This window comes from Staurois parvus, unplaced genomic scaffold (genome assembly GCF_062004578.1).
Source record: "Staurois parvus isolate SC_StPar_1 unplaced genomic scaffold, SC_StPar_1.0 ptg000740l, whole genome shotgun sequence".
Taxonomy (NCBI): domain Eukaryota; kingdom Metazoa; phylum Chordata; class Amphibia; order Anura; family Ranidae; genus Staurois; species Staurois parvus.
The window spans coordinates 1,024,963-1,047,809 of record NW_028318536.1 but is presented as its reverse complement, the minus strand read 5'-3'; the positions used below and the strand labels follow the sequence as shown (position 1 = coordinate 1,047,809).

The window sequence follows — 22,847 nt, the reverse complement described above, 5'->3', positions numbered from 1 at the left end:
ACCCTGAATGCAAACAGCTTTTGCTGTGCTTTGATTCGAAAACCTTCAGGCTCCATTCACATTAGCATTTCTCTAAAGTCGCACGTGGAGTCGGGCTTTGATGCGATTTTGATCTGACTGCATTCATTGGATCAATGTTCCAATAAAAAGTTTCACCAAAGTAATGCTGCGAATTTATGTCGCACCCACTTGAATGGGTGCCATCGAAGAGAATGGGGTGCGACTTGTCACGCAGCTTTGATGCCCAAACCACATGACAAATCTCACCAGTGTGAATGGAGCCTCAATGTCTCAGACCCTCTACCCTGAGGAGATCCTGTATTAAATGTGTGCTTGTAACATAAAGCCTTCACATACAGTGCAGGAAATGTGTATTTGCTCCCCGGCTGATGCTGAATGTTCGCCCCTCACACAGAAACGATCGGTCTAACAATGGAATGTTCGCCCCTCACACAGAAACGATCGGTCTAACAATGGAATGTTCCCCCCTCACACAGAAATGATCGGTCTAACAATGGAATGTTCGCCCATCACACAGAAATGATCGGTCTAACAATGGAATGTTCGCCCCTCACACAAACGATCGGTCTAACAATGGAATGTTCGCCCCTCACACAGAAACGATCAGTCTAACAATGGAATGTTCGCCCCTCACACAGAAACGATCGGTCTAACAATGGAATGTTCGCCCCTCACACAGAAACGATCAGTCTAACAATGGAATGTTCGCCCCTCACACAGAAATGATCGGTCTAACAATGGAATGTTCGCCCCTCACACAGAAACGATCGGTCTAACAATGGAATGTTCGCCCCTCACACAGAAACGATCAGTCTAACAATGGAATGTTCGCCCCTCACACAGAAACGATCGGTCTAACAATGGAATGTTCGCCCCTCACACAGAAACGATCGGTCTAACAATGGAATGTTCGTCCCTCACACAGAAACGATCGGTCTAACAATGGAATGTTCGCCCCTCACACAGAAACGATCAGTCTAACAATGGAATGTTCGCCCCTCACACAGAAACGATCAGTCTAACAATGGAATGTTCGCCCCTCACACAAACGATCGGTCTAACAATGGAATGTTCGCCCCTCACACAGAAATGATCGGTCTAACAATGGAATGTTCGCCCCTCACACAAACGATCGGTCTAACAATGGAATGTTCGCCCCTCACACAGAAACGATCAGTCTAACAATGGAATGTTCGCCCCTCACACAGAAACGATCGGTCTAACAATGGAATGTTCGCCCCTCACACAGAAATGATCGGTCTAACAATGGAATGATCGCCCCTCACACAGAAACGATCGGTCTAACAATGGAATGTTCTCCCCTCACACAGAAATGATCGGTCTAACAATGGAATGTTCGCCCCTCACACAGAAACGATCGGTCTAACAATGGAATGTTCGCCCCTCACACAGAAATGATCGGTCTAACAATGGAATGTTCGGTGTAACACTGAGAGACAGAATACAACAACAAATTCAGCAGAAATGCGTCTAACAAATGATGACGGATCTGCATGTTCATGAGGGAAAGAAGGATTTGATCCCCTATCATTCAGCAGGATTTCTGGCTCCCAGGTGTCTCTCATACAGGTAACAAGCTGAGATTAGAAGCAGTCTCTTAAAGGGAGTGCTGCTAATCTCATGGTGTTACCTGTATAAAAGACACCTGTCCACAGGAGCCATCAAACCATCAGATTCCAAACTCTCCACCATGGCAAAGACCAAAGAGCTGTCCAAGGATGTCAGGGACAAGATGGTAGACCTACACAAGGCTGGACTGGGCTACCAAACTATGGCCAAGCAGCTTGGTGAGAAGGTGACAACAGTTGGTGCAATCATTCACAAATGGAAGAAACACAAAACAAGTGTCAGTCTCCCTAGGTCTGGTGCACCATGCAAGATCTCACCTCGTGGAGTGTCAATGATCATGAGAACAGTGAGGAATCATCCCAGAACTACACGTGAGGATCTTGTCAATGATCTCCAGGCAGCTGGGACCACAGTCACCAAGAAAACAATTGGTAACACACTACGCCGACAAGGACTGAAATCCTGCAGTGCCCGCAAGGTCCCTCTGCTCAAGAAAGCCCATGTCCAGGCCCGTCTGAAGTCTGCCACTGAACATCTGAATGATGCAGAGGAGGACTGGTGGGAAGTGTTGTGGTCAGAGGAGACCAAAATCCAGCTCTTTGGCATCAACTCAACTCGCCGTGTTTGGAGGAGGAGGAATGCTGCCTATGACCCCAAGAACACCATCCCAACTGTGAAACATGGTGGTGGAAACATTCTGCTTTGGGGGGGTTCTGCTAAGCGGACAGGACAACTGCACTGCATCAAAGGGACGATGGATGGGGCAATGTACCCTCAAATCTTGGGTGAGAACCTTCTTCCCTCAGCCAGGGCATTGAAAATGGGTGGTGGATGGGTGTTCCAGCATGACAATGACCCAAAACACACGGCCAAGGCAACAAAGGAGCGGCTCAAGAAGAAGCACATTAAGGTCCTGGAGTGGCCTAGCCAGTCTCCAGACCTTCATCCGATTGAAAATCTGTGGAGGAGCTGAAAGTTCGAGTTGCCAAACGTCAGCCACCAAACCTTAACGACTTGGAGAGGATCTGCCAAGAGGAGTGGGCCAAAATCCCTCCTGAGATGTGTGCGAACCTGGGGGCCAACTCCAGGAAACGTGTGACCTCTGTGATTGCCAACAAGGGATTGGCCACCAAGTACTAAGTCATGTTTTGTGAAGGGGATCAAATCCTTCTTTCCCTCATGAACATGCAGATCCGTCATCATTTGTTAGACGCATTTCTGCTGAATTTGTTGTTGTATTCTGTCTCTCAGTGTTACACCGAACATTCCATTGTTAGACCGATCATTTCTGTGTGAGGGGCGAACATTCCATTGTTAGACCGATCATTTCTGTGTGAGGGGCAAACATTCCATTGTTAGACCGATCATTTCTGTGTGAGGGGCAAACATTCCATTGTTAGACCGATCATTTCTGTGTGAGGGGCGAACATTCCATTGTTAGACCGATCATTTCTGTGTGAGGGGTGAACATTCCATTGTTAGACCGATCGTTTCTGTGTGAGGGGCGAACATTCCATTGTTAGACCGATCATTTCTGTGTGAGGGGCGAACATTCCATTGTTAGACCGATCGTTTCTGTGTGAGGGGCAAACATTCCATTGTTAGACCGATCATTTCTGTGTGAGGGGCAAACATTCCATTGTTAGACCGATCATTTCTGTGTGAGGGGCGAACATTCCATTGTTAGACCGATCATTTCTGTGTGAGGGGTGAACATTCCATTGTTAGACCGATCGTTTCTGTGTGAGGGGCGAACATTCCATTGTTAGACCGATCATTTCTGTGTGAGGGGCGAACATTCCATTGTTAGACCGATCGTTTCTGTGTGAGGGGCGAACATTCAGCATCAGGGGAACAAATACACATTTCCTGCACTGTAAATAGCCAAAATAATCCCCCAAACCAGCGGGAGGTGAACAATTCCCAGATATATGAATATCCCGCTTCCCCGGGGGGGTGAACACTCGCCTGCATGAGGTCGGCATTTTCAAAGAATCTCCCGAGCGGCATGGGCTGGTTGCTGTCTTCATCGATGAACGGGGTGATGTCACCGACACCTTTCTTCTCTGGGTTTGCCGGGTCTGACACCACCACACTGTCCCTACTGTCATCTGACAGGCGGCAATAGGAAGCGTAATCCTTCCCATTGGACATTTGGCGGCTGCTAAGGCGGGCGCTGACCTTCACCTTCGGGCACCTCCGGCTCCTGGGACGATTGCTGGCTGGAGAACGACTTTTGGCTCCGGCAGCTTTTCTGCCAGCTAGCCCCCTGTTCTGGTCACTAGAGCGGTTCCTGGAACGAGTCCCGTTATTGTCCATCTAGAAAACACAAAAATCCACTTCATGGAGGTGATGAGAGGACCTGAGGCCTACATCCCGACTGACCTCCATTGTTCTAAGCCAGGGGCCCCCAAACTCTCCACACAAAGGGCCACTTTACTGTCCTCCAGACATTAGGGGGGCCGAACTGTGGCCAGTGGGGGTAGAAAATGCCTCCAGCTTGTTGGTCAGTGGGAGGAAGAATAGTCCCCTGGTCATTGGTGTCAGTGGGAGGAATAGTGCCCCATCATTGGTGTCAGTGGGAGGAATAGTGCCCCATCATTGGTGTCAGTGGGAGGAATAGTGCCCCATCATTGGTGTCAGTGGGAGGAATAGTGCCCCATCATTGGTGTCAGTGGGAGGAATAGTGCCCCGTCATTGGTGTCAGTGGGAGGAATAGTGTCCCGTCATTGGTGTCAGTGGGAGGAATAGTGCCTCATCATTGGTGTCAGTGGAGGAATAGTGTCCCGTCATTGGTGTCAGTGGGAGGAATAGTGTCCCGTCATTGGTGTCAGTGGGAGGAATAGTGCCCCGTCATTGGTGTCAGTGGGAGGAATAGTGTCCCATCATTGGTGTCAGTGGGAGGAATAGTGCCCCATCATTGGTGTCAGTGGGTGGAATAGTGCCTCGTCATTGGTGTCAGTGGGAGGAATAGTGTCCCATCATTGGTGTCAGTGGGTGGAATAGTGCCCCGTCATTGGTGTCAGTGGGAGGAATAGTGCCCCGTCATTGGTGTCAGTGGGAGGAATAGTGCCCCGTCATTGGTGTCAGTGGGAGGAATAGTGCCCCGTCATTGGTGTCAGTGGGAGGAATAGTGCCCCGTCATTGGTGTCAGTGGGAGGAATAGTGCCCCGTCATTGGTGTCAGTGGGAGGAATAGTGCCCCGTCATTGGTGTCAGTGGGAGGAATAGTGCCCCGTCATTGGTGTCAGTGGGAGGAATAGTGCCCCGTCATTGGTGTCAGTGGGAGGAATAGTGCCCCATCATTGGTGTCAGTGGGAGGAATAGTGCCCCATCATTGGTGTCAGTGGGAGGAATAGTGCCCCGTCATTGGTGTCAGTGGGAGGAATAGTGCCCCGTCATTGGTGTCAGTGGGAGGAATAGTGCCCCGTCATTGGTGTCAGTGGGAGGAATAGTGCCCCGTCATTGGTGTCAGTGGGAGGAATGGTGCCCCGTCATTGGTGTCAGTGGGAGGAATGGTGCCCCGTCATTGGTGTCAGTGGGAGGAATGGTGCCCCGTCATTGGTGTCAGTGGGAGGAATGGTGCCCCGTCATTGGTGTCAGTGGGAGGAATGGTGCCCCGTCATTGAATGGTGCCCCGTCATTGGTGTCAGTGGGAGGAATGGTGCCCCGTCATTGGTGTCAGTGGGAGGAATGGTGCCCCGTCATTGGTGTCAGTGGGAGGAATGGTGCCCCGTCATTGGTGTCAGTGGGAGGAATGGTGCCCCGTCATTGGTGTCAGTGGGAGGAATGGTGCCCCGTCATTGGTGTCAGTGGGAGGAATGGTGCCCCGTCATTGGTGTCAGTGGGAGGAATGGTGCCCCGTCATTGGTGTCAGTGGGATGAATAGTGCCCCGTCATTGGTGTCAGTGGGAGGAATAGTGCCCCGTCATTGGTGTCAGTGGGAGGAATAGTGCCCCATCATTGGTGTCAGTGGGAGGAATAGTGCCCCGTCATTGGTGTCAGTGGGAGGAATAGTGCCCCGTCATTGGTGTCAGTGGGAGGAATAGTGCCCCGTCATTGGTGTCAGTGGGAGGAATAGTGCACCGTCATTGGTGTCAGTGGGAGGAATAGTGCCCCGTCATTGGTGTCAGTGGGAGGAATAGTGCCCCGTCATTGGTGTCAGTGGGAGGAATAGTGCCCCGTCATTGGTGTCAGTGGGAGGAATAGTGCCCCGTCATTGGTGTCAGTGGGAGGAATAGTGCCCCGTCATTGGTGTCAGTGGGAGGAATAGTGCCCCGTCATTGGTGTCAGTGGGAGGAATAGTGCCCCGTCATTGGTGTCAGTGGGAGGAATAGTGCCCCGTCATTGGTGTCAGTGGGAGGAATAGTGCCCCATCATTGGTGTCAGTGGGAGGAATAGTGCCCCATCATTGGTGTCAGTGGGAGGAGTAGTGCCCCATCATTGGTGTCAGTGGGAGGAATAGTGCTCCATCATTGGTGTCAGTGGGAGGAATAGTGCCCCATCATTGGTATCAGTGGGAGGAATAGTGCCCCATCATTGGTATCAGTGGGAGGAGTAGTGCCCCATCATTGGTATCAGTGGGAGGAATAGTGCTCCATCATTGGTGTCAGTGGGAGGAATAGTGCCCCATCATTGGTATCAGTGGGAGGAATAGTGCCCCATCATTGGTATCAGTGGGAGGAATAGTGCCCCATCATTGGTGTCAGTGGGAGGAATAGTACCCCATCATTGGTGTCAGTGGGAGGAATAGTGCCCCATCATTGGTATCAGTGGGAGGAATAGTGCCCCTTCATTGGTGTCAGTGGGAGGAATAGTACCCCATCATTGGTGTCAGTGGGAGGAATAGTGCCCCATCATTGGTGTCAGTGGGGGGAATAGTACCCCATCATTGGTGTCAGTGGGAGGAATAGTGCCCCATCATTGGTGTCAGTGGGAGGAATAGTGCCCCATCATTGGTGTCAGTGGGAGGAATAGTGCCCCATCATTGGTGTCAGTGGGAGGCATAGTGTCCTATCGCAGGTATCAGACCCCCAACGTGACCACTAGGGTGCAGCATAGAGAGAAGGAGAAGGCGGCCATTGCTGATTTATAATGTGACTTCCATTCATGTCCTCATCATGTTACTGCGGCAGATTTAGGGAGTTAGGTTGCAGAGGAGGTAGGTGATCCCTCGGGGAAGCAGCAACCAATGAGGTAGAAGAGGCGGGAGAAATCTCCCATCATTCCTTCCAATTACAAAGCAGCAGTCTCCATTCTACCTACCTAGACTCTTGGGGCTGCCATGGCAACAGCCAGAAAACCTGCCCTGCTCTCTCCTCGGGGCCATGCTGTGCTCTCTCCTCGGGGCCACGCTGCGCGTTCTCCTGATTCACACTCTCCCCTCCCTTGATTTCTGACCTCATCCCACCCAACCAGAACCTTTGGAAATGCCAGGTACTTCCGGGTACGGGGGAGAGCATGTGACCAACTCCTCTTCCTGCCACCATGCAGTGCTCCGCCCCTGAGCAGCCAATCCCAGAACCTGAGTGCTGTTCGGGGGAGGGGCAGGGAGAAGGTTCCAGGAATTCAGACACTTGTGGGTTCCTACGGGCTGAGTGCCGCTCTGCGGACGTATCTCTAACCTGTGGAGCTCAGGGAGGACAGCTATTGCTATACTCCCGGCAGTCGGACCTTCTGGTCTCAGCTCCAGCAGCTGTGCCCGCCCCTTCCCTCTGCCCGCCCAATCACAGAGCGCTTCCTGCCCAATCACAAAATACAAAGGCTCCTGTGAAGCAGAAGGGAGAGGAGGACACGGCTTGTGTGTGTGAGGAGGCAGCGGCCCTGGGGAGTATAGTGATAGCTGTGCTCCCAGAGCCCCCCCAAAAATCAGAAGGTCCAGCGTCAGACTGCCGGGAGTATAGCAACAGCTGTCCTCCCGGAGCTCAGTAAGTTAAAGAGGGAAGTCCATGAGGTGGCATGCACCCAGGGCTGCTGTTACAAACCACGGGGCCCCATACAGCCAACCTGACAACCCCCCCCCCCCCAAAAAAAAACAAAACAAAACACAGTTTACTATGTCTGAGTTATGAATGAACACAGTGAGTGATCGGTACTGATCACTCATTGTGTTCATTCAGGAAACAAAGGGGGCAGGTAAATGTGACATAATTACCAGACCCCTCCCCCACTCTCCATCCTGAAGGACCCTATTGTGTGCTTGCAGCTGCTGGTGGGAAGGAGGGAAGCCGGCAGCACTGCAGAAAGAGGTGGGGGGGGCACACAGGGGGTCAGGACTAGGGGGAAATGTATGGCGTAACAGGGAGGGTGATTGGCACAGCCGGGGGGGGGGGGGGGATTACTGGAACTGATCCCCTGTATGTCTCTCCCTGCAGCAGCTGAAAGCCAGTGGGAGGGAGAGGAGAAGAAGCCGGCTTTCAGCTGCTGCAGAGAGAGACATACAGGGGATCGGTACCAGTAATTCCCCCTCCCCCCCCCCTGGCTGTGCCAATCTCCCTCCCTGTTACACCATACGTTTTCCCCTAGTCCTGGCCCCCATGGTGTAACAGGGAGGGTGATTGGCACAGCGAGGGGGCAATTACTGGAACCGATCCCCTGTATGTCTCTCCCTGCAGCAGCTGAGAGCCAGCAAGAGGGAGAGGAAAAGAAGCCGGCTCTCAGCTGCTGCAGGGAGAGACATACAGGGGATCGGTACCAGTAACAGCATCCCCCCCCGTCATGCAGATCACCCTCCCTGTCCACACCTGATTCACCCAGCTGCCTTGGCCGCACGCAGGGGTACCGGTGATACCCCCCCCCCTTCCCATCCACGGCCCCGCCTGCACCTCACTGGACTTATAGCTCAACTTTAAAAGGTAAGCCATCTAAAAGATTCTGACAGGTTCACTGTAAATTGGAGACCGAGATCCATGACCCCCCCCCCCCTCCACTCACCATGCAGCTCCCCCCACTGCACTCACCAAGCACCCCATCCCCCCACTGCACTCACCATGCACCCCATCCTCCCCACTGCACTCACCAAGCACCCCATCCTCCCCACTGCACTCACCAAGCACCCCATCCCCCCACTGCACTCACCAAGCACCCCATCCCCCCACTGCACTCACCAAGCACCCCATCCCCCCCCCCCCCACTGCACTCACCATGCACCCCATCCCCCTCCCCCACTGCACTCACCATGCACCCCATCCCCCCCCCCCACTGCACTCACCATGCACCCCATCCCCCCCCCTCACTGCACTCACCATGCACCCCATCCCCCCCCCCCCCCTGCACTCACCATGCACCCTCCTGTAGCAGTCTTGTCAGATGGACGGGATTCGGCTTCGCTGTCGGAGGAGTTCTGCTCTTTGGAGGGATTTCTGGCCTTCTGGCGCGCCGAGCATCGCACCGCCTCTGTCAGCTGAAAGGAAACATGTTCAGGAGTTACCCCACCGAAGGATCGATCGACTCCGTCCGGAGTACAGCACAGTGTGCGCCTGTAACATGGAGAACGGAGGGGCAGCTACAGGCCGCAGTGCTGCGCTCTTCTCTACGGGCGGCCATGATCATTGGACAGCAGCCACAAGCCGCCCAAACATCCCGCCCGGAGCCGCCCAAACATCCCGCCCGGAGCCGCCCAAACATCCCGCCCGGAGCCGCCCAAACATCCCGCCCGGAGCCGCCAAAACATCCCGCCCGGAGCCGCCAAAACATCCCGCCCGGAGCCGCCAAAACATCCCGCCCGGAGCCGCCAAAACATCCCGCCCGGAGCCGCCAAAACATCCCGCCCGGAGCCGCCCAAACATCCCGCCCGGAGCCGCCCAAACATCCCGCCCGGAGCCGCCCAAACATCCCGCCCGGAGCCGCCCAAACATCCCGCCCGGAGCCGCCCAAACATCCCGCCCGGAGCCGCCCAAACATCCCGCCCGGAGCCGCTCAAACATCCCGCCCGGAGCCGCCAAAACATCCCGCCCGGAGCCGCCAAAACATCCCGCCCGGAGCCGCCCAAACATCCCGCCCGGAGCCGCCCAAACATCCCGCCCGGAGCCGCCCAAACATCCCGCCCGGAGCCGCTCAAACATCCCGCCCGGAGCCGCTCAAACATCCCGCCCGGAGCCGCTCAAACATCCCGCCCGGAGCCGCTCAAACATTCCGCCCGGAGCCGCCCAAACATTCCGCCCGGAGCCGCCAAAACATCCCGCCCGGAGCCGCCCAAACATCCCGCCCGGAGCCGCTCAAACATCCCGCCCGGAGCCGCTCAAACATCCCGCCCGGAGCCGCTCAAACATCCCGCCCGGAGCCGCTCAAACATCCCGCCCGGAGCCGCTCAAACATTCCGCCCGGAGCCGCTCAAACATTCCGCCCGGAGCCGCCAAAACATCCCGCCCGGAGCCGCCCAAACCTGAGCGCCCAGCAAACCGCTAAATACAAACAGGGGAGCCAAAGGATCTGCCATTGTGATCAGCTAATCTGCTGACCCCCAACACACAGCCAGATCCCCGACCATCGCACTCCATGGATGAACTCCTGACCTGTCACAATACACAGGGAGATCACAAAGAGCGACACCTTTTATCAGTGACCCTGCGACCAATTATATGTCCCCCAATATACAACCCCCCCCCCGGTATACACTGATCATCCTAACATTCTGACCACTGACTGTATACAATGTATATACACCCCCCCCCCGTATACAATGTATATACACCCCCCCCCCCCGTATACACTGATCAGCCATAACATTCTGACCACTGACTGTATACAATGTATATACACCCCCCCCCCCGTATACAATGTATATACACCCCCCCCCCCCGTATACACCGATCAGCCATAACATTCTGACCACTGACTGTATACAATGTATATACACCCCCCCCGTATACAGTGTATATACACCCCCCCCCCCGTATACAATGTATATACACCCCCCCCCCCCCGTATACACCGATCAGCCATAACATTCTGACCACTGACTGTATACAATGTATATACACCCCCCCCGTATACAATGTATATACACCCCCCCCCCCGTATACACTGATCAGCCATAACATTCTGACCACTGACTGTATACAATGTATATACACCCCCCCCGTATACAATGTATATACACCCCCCCCCCCCCGTATACACCGATCAGCCATAACATTCTGACCACTGACTGTATACAATGTATATACACCCCCCCCCCCGTATACAATGTATATACACCCCCCCCCCCGTATACACCGATCAGCCATAACATTCTGACCACTGACTGTATACAATATATATATCCCCCAATATATGTATATACACCCCCCCCATATACACCGATCATCCATGACATTCTGACCACTGACTGTATACAATGTATATACACCCCCCCGTATACAATGTATATACACCCCCCCCGTATACAATGTATATACACCCCCCCCGTATACAATGTATATACACCCCCCCCGTATACAATGTATATACACCCCCCCCGTATACAATGTATATACACCCCCCCCGTATACAATGTATATACACCCCCCCCGTATACAATGTATATACACCCCCCCCATATACACCGATCATCCATAACATTCTGACCCCCGACTGTATACAATGTATATACACAGGTAGGTCCATATATATTTTGACACCGGCACAAGTAGCCATCCCCCCTTTTTCAAGAGACCAAAAGTAATAGGACAATTGAATCAAAAGCTGTTTCATGGCCAAGTGTGGGCTACTCCGTTATTTCTTCATCGATGAAGCAGGTAGAAGGTCGTCTGGAGTGGATTATAAGTGCGGGATTTGCATTTGGAATCTATTGCTGTGAACCTCCATCATGCATCCAGAGGATCCGTCCATGCAAGTGACACCGGCCATTGTAAGGGTTCAAAAACGACACAAATCCAGAAATCCACACAATACGAGAGATCGCAGCAACATTAGGAGGCCAAATCACCAGTTCAGTCCATTCTGAGGAAAGAAGAACGCACTGGTGAGCTCAGCAACATGACAAGGCGTGGAGGTCCACGGGAGACAACAGTGGTGGGTGATCGCAGGATCCTCTCTATGGTAAAGGAAACCCATTCACATCATCCAGACCAGTGAAGGACACTCTCCAGGAGGTGGGCGTGTCATTGTCAGTCTACAATCAAGAGGAGACTTCACGAGAGCAAATACAGAGGGGTCACCACGAGGTGCAAATACAGAGGGGTCACCACGAGGTGCAAATACTGTGGGGTCACCACGAGGTGCAAATACAGAGGGGTCACCACGAGGTGCAAATACAGAGGGGTCACCACGAGGTGCAAATACAGAGGGGTCACCACGAGGTGCAAATACAGAGGGGTCAGAAGGATGAAGCTAAGATGAATCTGTACCATAATGATGGGAAGAAGAAAGTGTGGAGAAGGCTTGGACCAGCTCATGATCCAAAGCACACAACATCATCTGTGAGACATGGTAGAGGCAGTGTGATGGCATGGGCATGCATGGCTTCCAGTGACACTGGGTCATTGGTGGTTACTGATGGAGGTGGGGAGGGAAGGCTCACTGATGGAGCTGGGCAGGGAAGGCTCACTGATGGAGCTGGGGAGGGAAGGCTCACTGATGGAGCTGGGGAGGGAAGGCTCACTGATGGAGGTGGGGAGGGAAGGCTCACTGATGGAGGTGGGGAGGGAAGGCTCACTGATGGAGGTGGGGAGGGAAGGCTCACTGATGGAGGTGGGGAGGGAAGGCTCACTGATGGAGGTGGGGAGGGAAGGCTCACTGATGGAGGTGGGGAGGGAAGGCTCACTGATGGAGGTGGGGAGGGAAGGCTCACTGATGGAGGTGGGGAGGGAAGGCTCACTGATGGAGGTGGGGAGGGAAGGCTCACTGATGGAGGTGGGGAGGGAAGGCTCACTGATGGAGGTGGGGAGGGAAGGCTCACTGATGGAGGTGGGGAGGGAAGGCTGGCCCATGTAGGCCGAACCAACAGAAGAGCTACAGGAGCTCAAATTGCTGAAAAAGTGAATGGTGGTTCTGACAGAAAGGTGTCAGCACAGAGCCGGGGTTCCTCCACATCAGAAAATGATTTGAAAGGTTCCGGTGGCAGGAAAGGGGGGTGTAAAGTATTTGGGATACGACATAAAAATGTATAATTTCTAGGAGAGCGCTAAAGAGATGTGTAGAAGGATTCCGGAATTCCATCAGAGATGCAGAGCAGATGAAAACACAGCGAACAGCAAACCTTTGAGAAGGGCAGTGCCGGGTACACGGGGCCACTCTGCCGGGGTACACAAGGCCACTCTGCCGGGGTCCACGGGGCCACTCTGCCGGGGTCCACGGGGCCACTCTGCCGCAAGGGCGGACTGACCATTTGGGAACTCTGGCACTGCCCGAGGGCCCGGGGTCAGTAGGGGGCCCCATGAGATGCCCCTGGTACCTTTTTCATAGGTTTTTTTGGGTGTGGTTTGAGTGTGGGCAAGGACACAGGGGCCCCATGGTCCCCTATTGCCCGGGGGCCCCATGAGTTGTCAGTCCGCCCCTGCTCTGCCGGGATATACAGGACGACTCTGCCGTCTGCTCTGTGGAGGGAAATCCACTGACTGCAGATTACAGCCGTCACTGTCCATTCAGCACCACCGAGCACCGCAGGATCACAGGACACGCACTCCGCTTCCACTACATTCCGGAACGTCGCTATGGAAACCATAGAGTACTGAGGTGTGAAAGAAAGACCACCCTCTCCCAGTTCATACTGGAACCAGGAGGCCATGGAAGGAGATCCTCGTTCTTCAGACGGTGGGGCAGAAGACACCGAGGTGGTGGTAATGCACATCACTCAGATTTCTCATTTTTCCCTGAACCGTCTAACGTCATCGATCGTCGTATCTGAGATTGGCGACTACAAACCACCACTCTGGGGTATTACTATTACCACCTCAGCTCCATACTCCCCCGACACGACGACTACCAACCATTCTAGATGGATGTCACCAGAACCTCTATTACCCCATCAACATCACCAACTCCTCCTCAACTTACTCCGTACCCCAACAACCACATTACTGCCTTTACTCACCATCAACCCCACCAACTCCTCCATTACCCCAATATTCATACCCCACCAACTCCTCCATCACCCCAATGTTCATACCCCACCAACTCCTCCATCACTCCAATATTCATACCCCACCAACTCCTCCATTACCCCAATATTCATACCCAACCAACTCCTCCATTACCCCAATGTTCATACCCCACCAACTCCTCCATTACCCCAATGTTCATACCCAACCAACTCCTCCATTACCCCAATGTTCATACCCAACCAACTCCTCCATTACCCCAATATTCATACCCCACCAACTCCTCCATCACCCCAATGTTCATACCCCACCAACTCCTCCATCACCCCAATGTTCATACCCCACCAACTCCTCCATTACCCCAATATTCATACCCCACCAACTCCTCCATTACCCCAATATTCATACCCCACCAACTCCTCCATTACCCCAATATTCATACCCCACCAACTCCTCCATTACCCCAATGTTCATACCCAACCAACTCCTCCATTACCCCAATATTCATACCCCACCAACTCCTCCATCACCCCAATGTTCATACCCCACCAACTCCTCCATCACCCCAATGTTCATACCCCACCAACTCCTCCATTACCCCAATATTCATACCCCACCAACTCCTCCATCACCCCAATGTTCATACCCCACCAACTCCTCCATTACCCCAATATTCATACCCCACCAACTCCTCCATTACCCCAATATTCATACCCAACCAACTCCTCCATTACCCCAATGTTTATACCCCACCGACTCCTCCATCTCCCCAATATTCATACCCCACCAACTCCTCCATTACCCCAATATTCATACCCCGCCAACTCCTCCATTACCCCAATATTCATACCCAACCAACTCCTCCATTACCCCAATATTCATACCCAACCAACTCCTCCATTACCCCAATGTTTATACCCCACCAACTCCTCCATCACCCCAATATTCATACCCCACCAACTCCTCCATCACCCCAATATTCATACCCCACCAACTCCTCCATTACCCCAATATTCATACCCAACCAACTCCTCCATTACCCCAATGTTTATACCCCACCAACACCTCCATTACCCCAATGTTTATACCCCACCAACTCCGCCATTACCCCAATGTTGATACCCCACCGAATCCTCCATCACCCCAATGTTTATACCCCAAAATCTTCTCCATTACCCCAATGTTTATACCCCAAAATCTCCTCCATTACCCCAATATTCATACCCCACCAACTCCTCCATTACCCCAATATTCATACCCCACCAACTCCTCCATTACCCCAATGTTTATACCCCACCGACTCATCCATTACCCCAATGTTTATACCCCACCGACTCATCCATTACCCCAATGTTTATACCTCACCAACTCCTCCATTACCCCAATGTTGATACCCCACCGAATCCTCCATTACCCCAATGTTTATACCTCAAAATCTCCTCCATTACCCCAATGTTTATACCCCAAAATCTTCTCCATTACCCCAATGTTTATACCCCGCCAACTCCTCCATTACCCCAATATTCATACCCAACCAACTCCTCCATTACCCCAATATTCATACCCAACCAACTCCTCCATTACCCCAATGTTTATACCCCACCAACTCCTCCATTAGGCTTTTAATTCACCCAGAACCCTACAGATTTCTCTATTACCTAGATAACTCATCCATACTCCACCAACTCAATTACCCCTCCGCTCAACTAAAAGCCTTCTGTCTCCAATTATCCTCTTACCCTGAAGAGTACTCTATGTTACCACCAAACAAACCATCAATATAACCCCATGACACTCAGAAGTGTCCTCAAGCTGCACATTGGCCCCACCAGCTTCCAGCAGTTCTCCTACTGGACTATACTCCACCAGATGATCATATGAAGATCGATCCACTCCAAACTCCACCAGATGATCATATGAAGATCGATCCACTCCAAACTCCACCAGATGATCATATGAAGATCGATCCACTCCAAACTCCACCAACTCATCATATGAAGATCGATCCACTCCAAACTCCACCAGATGATCATATGAAGATCGATCCACTCCAAACTCCACCAGATGATCATATGAAGATCGATCCACTCCAAACTCCACCAACTCATCATATGAAGATCGATCCACTCCAAACTCCACCAACTCATCATATGAAGATCGATCCACTCCAAACTCCACCAACTCATCATATGAAGATCGATCCACTCCAAACTCCACCAACTCATCATATGAAGATCGATCCACTCCATTCTTCAACAGCTCAACCGTCACTCCATCCCCTCCATACTCCCTCAGATCATCCATCATCCCATCCCTTCCACACTCCCCCAGCACATCTGTCACTACACCAGATCAGCCATCACCTCATCCAACGCTCTGCCCAAACCACACTCCACCACCTCATCCAACGCTCTGCCCAAATCACACTCCACCACCTCATCCAACGCTCTGCCCAAATCACACTCCACCACCTCATCCAACCCTCTGCCCAAATCACACTCCACCACCTCATCCAACCCTCTGCCCAAATCACACTCCACCACCTCATCCAACACTGCCCAAATCACACTCCACCACCTCATCCAACGCTCTGCCCAAATCACACTCCACCACCTCATCCAACACTGCCCAAATCACACTCCACCACCTCATCCAACACTCTGCCCAAATCACACTCCACCACCTCATCCAACGCTCTGCCCAAATCACACTCCACCACCTCATCCAACGCTCTGCCCAAATCACACTCCACCACCTCATCCAACACTCTGCCCAAATCACACTCCACCACCTCATCCAACGCTCTGCCCAAATCACACTCCACCACCTCATCCAACACTGCCCAAATCACACTCCACCACCTCATCCAACACTGCCCAAATCACACTCCACCACCTCATCCAACACTGCCCAAATCACACTCCACCACCTCATCCAACACTGCCCAAATCACACTCCACCACCTCATCCAACACTGCCCAAATCACACTCCACCACCTCATCCAACGCTCTGCCCAAATCACACTCCACCACCTCATCCAACACTGCCCAAATCACACTCCACCACCTCATCCAACGCTCTGCCCAAATCACACTCCACCACCTCATCCAACACTGCCCAAATCACACTCCACCACCTCATCCAACACTGCCCAAATCACACTCCACCACCTCATCCAACGCTCTGCCCAAATCACACTCCACCACCTCATCCAACACTGCCCAAATCACACTCCACCACCTCATCCAACACTGCCCAAATCACACTCCACCACCTCATCCAACACTGCCCAAATCACACTCCACCACCTCATCCAACACTGCCCAAATCACACTCCAACAGCTCACATGTCGTACTGCCCACTTCATATTCCAGTCATCATCTAATACCCTCCATAGCCCCCCCCCCATTCTCCACCACCTCATCCATCATCCCATCTCATCTGTCACCTCATCTCCCCCAACCACTACTCCCACCAGCTATTCAGTCACCCCATATCCTCCATACTCCAACAGGTCATCCATCACCCCATCTCCATCATACTTCAACTCATGTGTCATCTCATTCCCTCCATACCTCCGAAGATCACAAATAATCACTTCAGACTCCACCAGCTCCTCCTCCTCTAGTTCACTGTAACCACTCCATTCTTCACCAGGTCATCTGTCACCCCGCCCACATCATACTCCACCCCCATCTCCTCAATACTCCATCATTTGATTCGTCACCCCATCTCCTCCATACCTCATCCGTCACCTCCACACCTCACCCGTCACCCCATCTTCACCATACCTCATCCGTCAACCCATGTCCTCCATACCTCATCCGTCAACCCAGCCCTTCCATACTCCACATCCCCTCCATATTTCATCAACTCGTCTGTCACGCCGTTTCCTCTGCTCCTCATCCGTCACCCCATCTCCTCCGCTCCTCATGCGTCACCCCGGTCTCCTCCGCTCCTCATCCGTCACCCCGGTCTCCTCCGCTCCTCATCCGTCACCCCGGTCTCCTCCGCTCCTCATCCGTCACCCCGGTCTCCTCCGCTCCTCATCCGTCACCCCGGTCTCCTCCGCTCCTCATCCGTCACCCCGGTCTCCTCCGCTCCTCATCCGTCACCCCATCCATCACCCGTCTCCTCTGCTCCTCATCTGTCACCCTGGTCTCCTCATCTGTCACCCCACCTCCTCCGCTCCTCATGCTTCAACCCCGCTCCTCATCCGTCAACCTGGTCTCCTCTGCTCCTCATCCGTCACCCTATCCATCACCCCTGTCTCCTCTGCTCCTCATCCGTCACCCTGGTCTCCTCCGCTCCTCATCCGTCACCCCATCCGTCACCCCGGTCTCCTCCGCTCCTCATCCGTCACCCCGGTCTCCTCCGCTCCTCATCCGTCACCCCGGTCTCCTCCGCTCCTCATCCGTCACCCCGGTCTCCTCCGCTCCTCATCCGTCACCCCGGTCTCCTCCGCTCCTCATCCGTCACCCCATCTCCTCAGTCACCCCGTCTCCTCCGCTCCTCATCCGTCACCCCGGTCTCCTCATCTGTCACCCCACCTCCTCCGCTCCTCATGCTTCAACCCCGCTCCTCATCCGTCAACCTGGTCTCCTCTGCTCCTCATCCGTCACCCCATCCATCACCCGTCTCCTCTGCTCCTCATCTGTCACCCTGGTCTCCTCATCTGTCACCCCACCTCCTCCGCTCCTCATGCTTCAACCCCGCTCCTCATCCGTCAACCTGGTCTCCTCTGCTCCTCATCCGTCACCCCATCCATCACCCCTGTCTCCTCTGCTCCTCATCCGTCACCCCGGTCTCCTCCGCTCCTCATCCGTCACCCCGGTCTCCTCCGCTCCTCATCCGTCACCCCGGTCTCCTCCGCTCCTCATCCGTCACCCCGGTCTCCTCCGCTCCTCATCCGTCACCCCGGTCTCCTCCGCTCCTCATCCGTCACCCCATCCATCACCCGTCTCCTCTGCTCCTCATCTGTCACCCTGGTCTCCTCATCTGTCACCCCACCTCCTCCGCTCCTCATGCTTCAACCCCGCTCCTCATCCGTCAACCTGGTCTCCTCTGCTCCTCATCCGTCACCCCATCCATCACCCCTGTCTCCTCTGCTCCTCATCCGTCACCCTGGTCTCCTCCGCTCCTCATCCGTCACCCCATCCATCACCCCGGTCTCCTCCGCTCCTCATCCGTCACCCCGGTCTCCTCCGCTCCTCATCCGTCACCCCGGTCTCCTCCGCTCCTCATCCGTCACCCCGGTCTCCTCCGCTCCTCATCCGTCACCCCATCTCCTCAGTCACCCCGTCTCCTCCGCTCCTCATCCGTCACCCCGGTCTCCTCATCTGTCACCCCACCTCCTCCGCTCCTCATGCTTCAACCCCGCTCCTCATCCGTCAACCTGGTCTCCTCTGCTCCTCATCCGTCACCCCATCCATCACCCGTCTCCTCTGCTCCTCATCTGTCACCCTGGTCTCCTCATCTGTCACCCCACCTCCTCCGCTCCTCATCCGTCAACCTGGTCTCCTCTGCTCCTCATCCGTCACCCCATCCATCACCCCTGTCTCCTCTGCTCCTCATCCGTCACCCTGGTCTCCTCCGCTCCTCATCCGTCACCCCGGTCTCCTCCGCTCCTCATCCGTCACCCCGGTCTCCTCCGCTCCTCATCCGTCACCCCGGTCTCCTCCGCTCCTCATCCGTCACCCCGGTCTCCTCCGCTCCTCATCCGTCACCCCGGTCTCCTCCGCTCCTCATCCGTCACCCCGGTCTCCTCCGCTCCTCATCCGTCACCCCATCTCCTCAGTCATCCCGTCTCCTCCGCTCCTCATCTGTCACCCCGGTCTCCTCCGCTCATCTGTCACCGTCTCCTCATCCATCTCCTCTTCTGCTCATCCGTCACCCCATCTCCTCCGCTCCTCATGCGTCACCCCGGTCTCCTCCGCTCCTCATCCGTCACCCCGGTCTCCTCCGCTCCTCATCCGTCACCCCGGTCTCCTCCGCTCCTCATCCGTCACCCCGGTCTCCTCCGCTCCTCATCCGTCACCCCGGTCTCCTCCGCTCCTCATCCGTCACCCCGGTCTCCTCCGCTCCTCATCCGTCACCCCATCTCCTCAGTCATCCCGTCTCCTCCGCTCCTCATCTGTCACCCCGGTCTCCTCCGCTCATCTGTCACCGTCTCCTCATCCATCTCCTCTGCTCCTCATCTGTCACCCCACCTCCTCCGCTCCTCATGCTTCAACCCGCCTCCTCCGCTCCTCATCCGTCACCCCAGTTTCCTCCGCACCTCATCCGTCAACCTGGTCTCCTCTGCTCCTCATCCGTCACCCCATCCATCACCCCGGTCTCCTCCGCTCCTCATCCGTCACTCCGGTCTCCTCCGCTCCTCATCCGTCACCCCGGTCTCCTCCGCTCCTCATCCGTCACCCCGGTCTCCTCCGCTCCTCATCCGTCACCCCATCCATCACCCGTCTCCTCTGCTCCTCATCTGTCACCCTGGTCTCCTCATCTGTCACCCCACCTCCTCCGCTCCTCATGCTTCAACCCCGCTCCTCATCCGTCAACCTGGTCTCCTCTGCTCCTCATCCGTCACCCCATCCATCACCCCTGTCTCCTCTGCTCCTCATCCGTCACCCTGGTCTCCTCCGCTCCTCATCCGTCACCCCATCCATCACCCCGGTCTCCTCCGCTCCTCATCCGTCACCCCGGTCTCCTCCGCTCCTCATCCGTCACCCCGGTCTCCTCCGCTCCTCATCCGTCACCCCGGTCTCCTTCGCTCCTCATCCGTCACCCCGGTCTCCTCCGCTCCTCATCCGTCACCCCGGTCTCCTCCGCTCCTCATCCGTCACCCCGGTCTCCTCCGCTCCTCATCCGTCACCCCGGTCTCCTCCGCTCCTCATCCGTCACCCCATCTCCTCAGTCACCCCGTCTCCTCCGCTCCTCATCCGTCACCCCGGTCTCCTCATCTGTCACCCCACCTCCTCCGCTCCTCATGCTTCAACCCCGCTCCTCATCCGTCAACCTGGTCTCCTCTGCTCCTCATCCGTCACCCCATCCATCACCCGTCTCCTCTGCTCCTCATCTGTCACCCTGGTCTCCTCATCTGTCACCCCACCTCCTCCGCTCCTCATGCTTCAACCCCGCTCCTCATCCGTCAACCTGGTCTCCTCTGCTCCTCATCCGTCACCCCATCCATCACCCCTGTCTCCTCTGCTCCTCATCCGTCACCCTGGTCTCCTCCGCTCCTCATCCGTCACCCCGGTCTCCTCCGCTCCTCATCCGTCACCCCGGTCTCCTCCGCTCCTCATCCGTCACCCCGGTCTCCTCCGCTCCTCATCCGTCACCCCGGTCTCCTCCGCTCCTCATCCGTCACCCCATCTCCTCAGTCATCCCGTCTCCTCCGCTCCTCATCCGTCACCCCGGTCTCCTCCGCTCATCTGTCACCGTCTCCTCATCCATCTCCTCTTCTGCTCATCCGTCACCCCATCTCCTCCGCTCCTCATGCGTCACCCCGGTCTCCTCCGCTCCTCATCCGTCACCCCGGTCTCCTCCGCTCCTCATCCGTCACCCCGGTCTCCTCCGCTCCTCATCCGTCACCCCGGTCTCCTCCGCTCCTCATCCGTCACCCCGGTCTCCTCCGCTCCTCATCCGTCACCCCATCTCCTCAGTCATCCCGTCTCCTCCGCTCCTCATCTGTCACCCCGGTCTCCTCCGCTCATCTGTCACCGTCTCCTCATCCATCTCCTCTGCTCCTCATCCGTCACCCCGGTCTCCTCCGCTCCTCATCCGTCACCCCGGTCTCCTCCGCTCCTCAGCCGTCACCCCGGTCTCCTCCGCTCCTCAGCCGTCACCCCGGTCTCCTCCGCTCCTCATCCGTCACCCCGGTCTCCTCCGCTCCTCATCCGTCACCCCGGTCTCCTCCGCTCCTCATCCGTCACCCCATCTCCTCAGTCATCCCGTCTCCTCCGCTCCTCATCTGTCACCCCGGTCTCCTCCGCTCATCTGTCACCGTCTCCTCATCCATCTCCTCTGCTCCTCATCCGTCACCCCGGTCTCCTCCGCTCCTCATCCGTCACCCCGGTCTCCTCCGCTCCTCATCTGTCACCCCGGTCTCCTCCGCTCCTCAGCCGTCACCCCATCTCCTCAGTCACCCCGGTCTCCTCCGCTCCTCAGCCGTCACCCCATCTCCTCAGTCACCCCGGTCTCCTCCACTCATCCGTCACCCCACTCATCTGTCACCCTGTCTCCTCCGCTCCTCATCCGTCACCCCGGTCTCCTCCACTCATCGTCACCCCACTCATCTGTCACCCTGTCTCCTCCGCTCCTCAGCCGTCACCCCGGTCTCCTCAGTCACCCCGGTCTCCTCCACTCATCAGCCACCCCACTCATCTGTCACCCTGTCTCCTCCGCTCCTCATCCGTCACCCCGTCTCCTCCGCTCCTCATCCGTCACCCTGTCTCCTCCGCTCCTCATCCGTCACCCCGTCTCCTCCGCTCCTCATCCGTCACCCCGTCTCCTCCGCTCCTCATCCGTCACCCCGTCTCCTCCGCTCCTCATCCGTCACCCCGTCTCCTCCGCTCCTCATCCGTCACCCCGGTCTCCTCTGCTCCTCATCTGTCACCCTGTCTCCTCCGCTCCTCATCCGTCACCCCGGTCTCCTCCGCTCCTCATCCGTCACCCCGGTCTCCTACGCTCCTCATTCGTCACCCAGTGTGTTATATTGAAGGTAGGTACCACTTACCTCCCCTCCCCCCCTTACTCTAGATTCGTTTCGTGACTCCCCTCCCCCCTCACCTTCCTTTTCTTCATGGACTCTCTCCGGCTCTCCGCCGCCAAAAACTCTCCAAAAACTTTCCCCCCGCCGGCCCCTCCCTGCAAACTTTCTACCAGCGTCACCCGGGGAGCCAGCCTGCGTCTGACGTCACCCCGCGGTCTCCTAGAGACGCGCCGGCGGGGCGGCCATCTTGGAGAAGGGCGGCGCTCCCTGTCAGGCAAAGCACGCAACGCGCGAGGAGAGGCCGGGAAGCCATGATTAAACCTGGCAAGGGCTAAACTGACCCCCTTGTTGGCCGGGAGGTTCAGCGTGTACAAACAGAGTCGTGTGTGTAGAATGTGTCCGGTGCCGGGAGAGGGTGGCAGGATGAGTGACAAGAGAGGAAAATGTCTTCATAAGGCATAAAACTGCAAAACAAAAGCATGTAATA

The 22,847-nt window shown here is 55.3% G+C and overlaps 1 protein-coding gene across 1 annotated transcript in view; it reads right to left on the bottom strand.

Moving 5' to 3' along the window:
* Positions 1–22,582, bottom strand: part of CUNH1orf174 (chromosome unknown C1orf174 homolog) — a 28,507-nt gene extending 5,925 nt beyond the window's left edge. Inside the window, exons 1-3 of the mRNA XM_089654085.1 lie at positions 22,438–22,582; positions 8,890–9,012; positions 3,580–3,930 (exon numbers count right to left, since the gene is read on the bottom strand). Coding sequence (XP_089510211.1) covers positions 3,580–3,930; positions 8,890–9,012; positions 22,438–22,452 — 489 coding nt within the window. The 5' untranslated portion in view covers positions 22,453–22,582. The remainder of the gene's footprint in view (positions 1–3,579; positions 3,931–8,889; positions 9,013–22,437) is intronic.
* Positions 22,583–22,847: the final 265 nt, after the last annotated feature.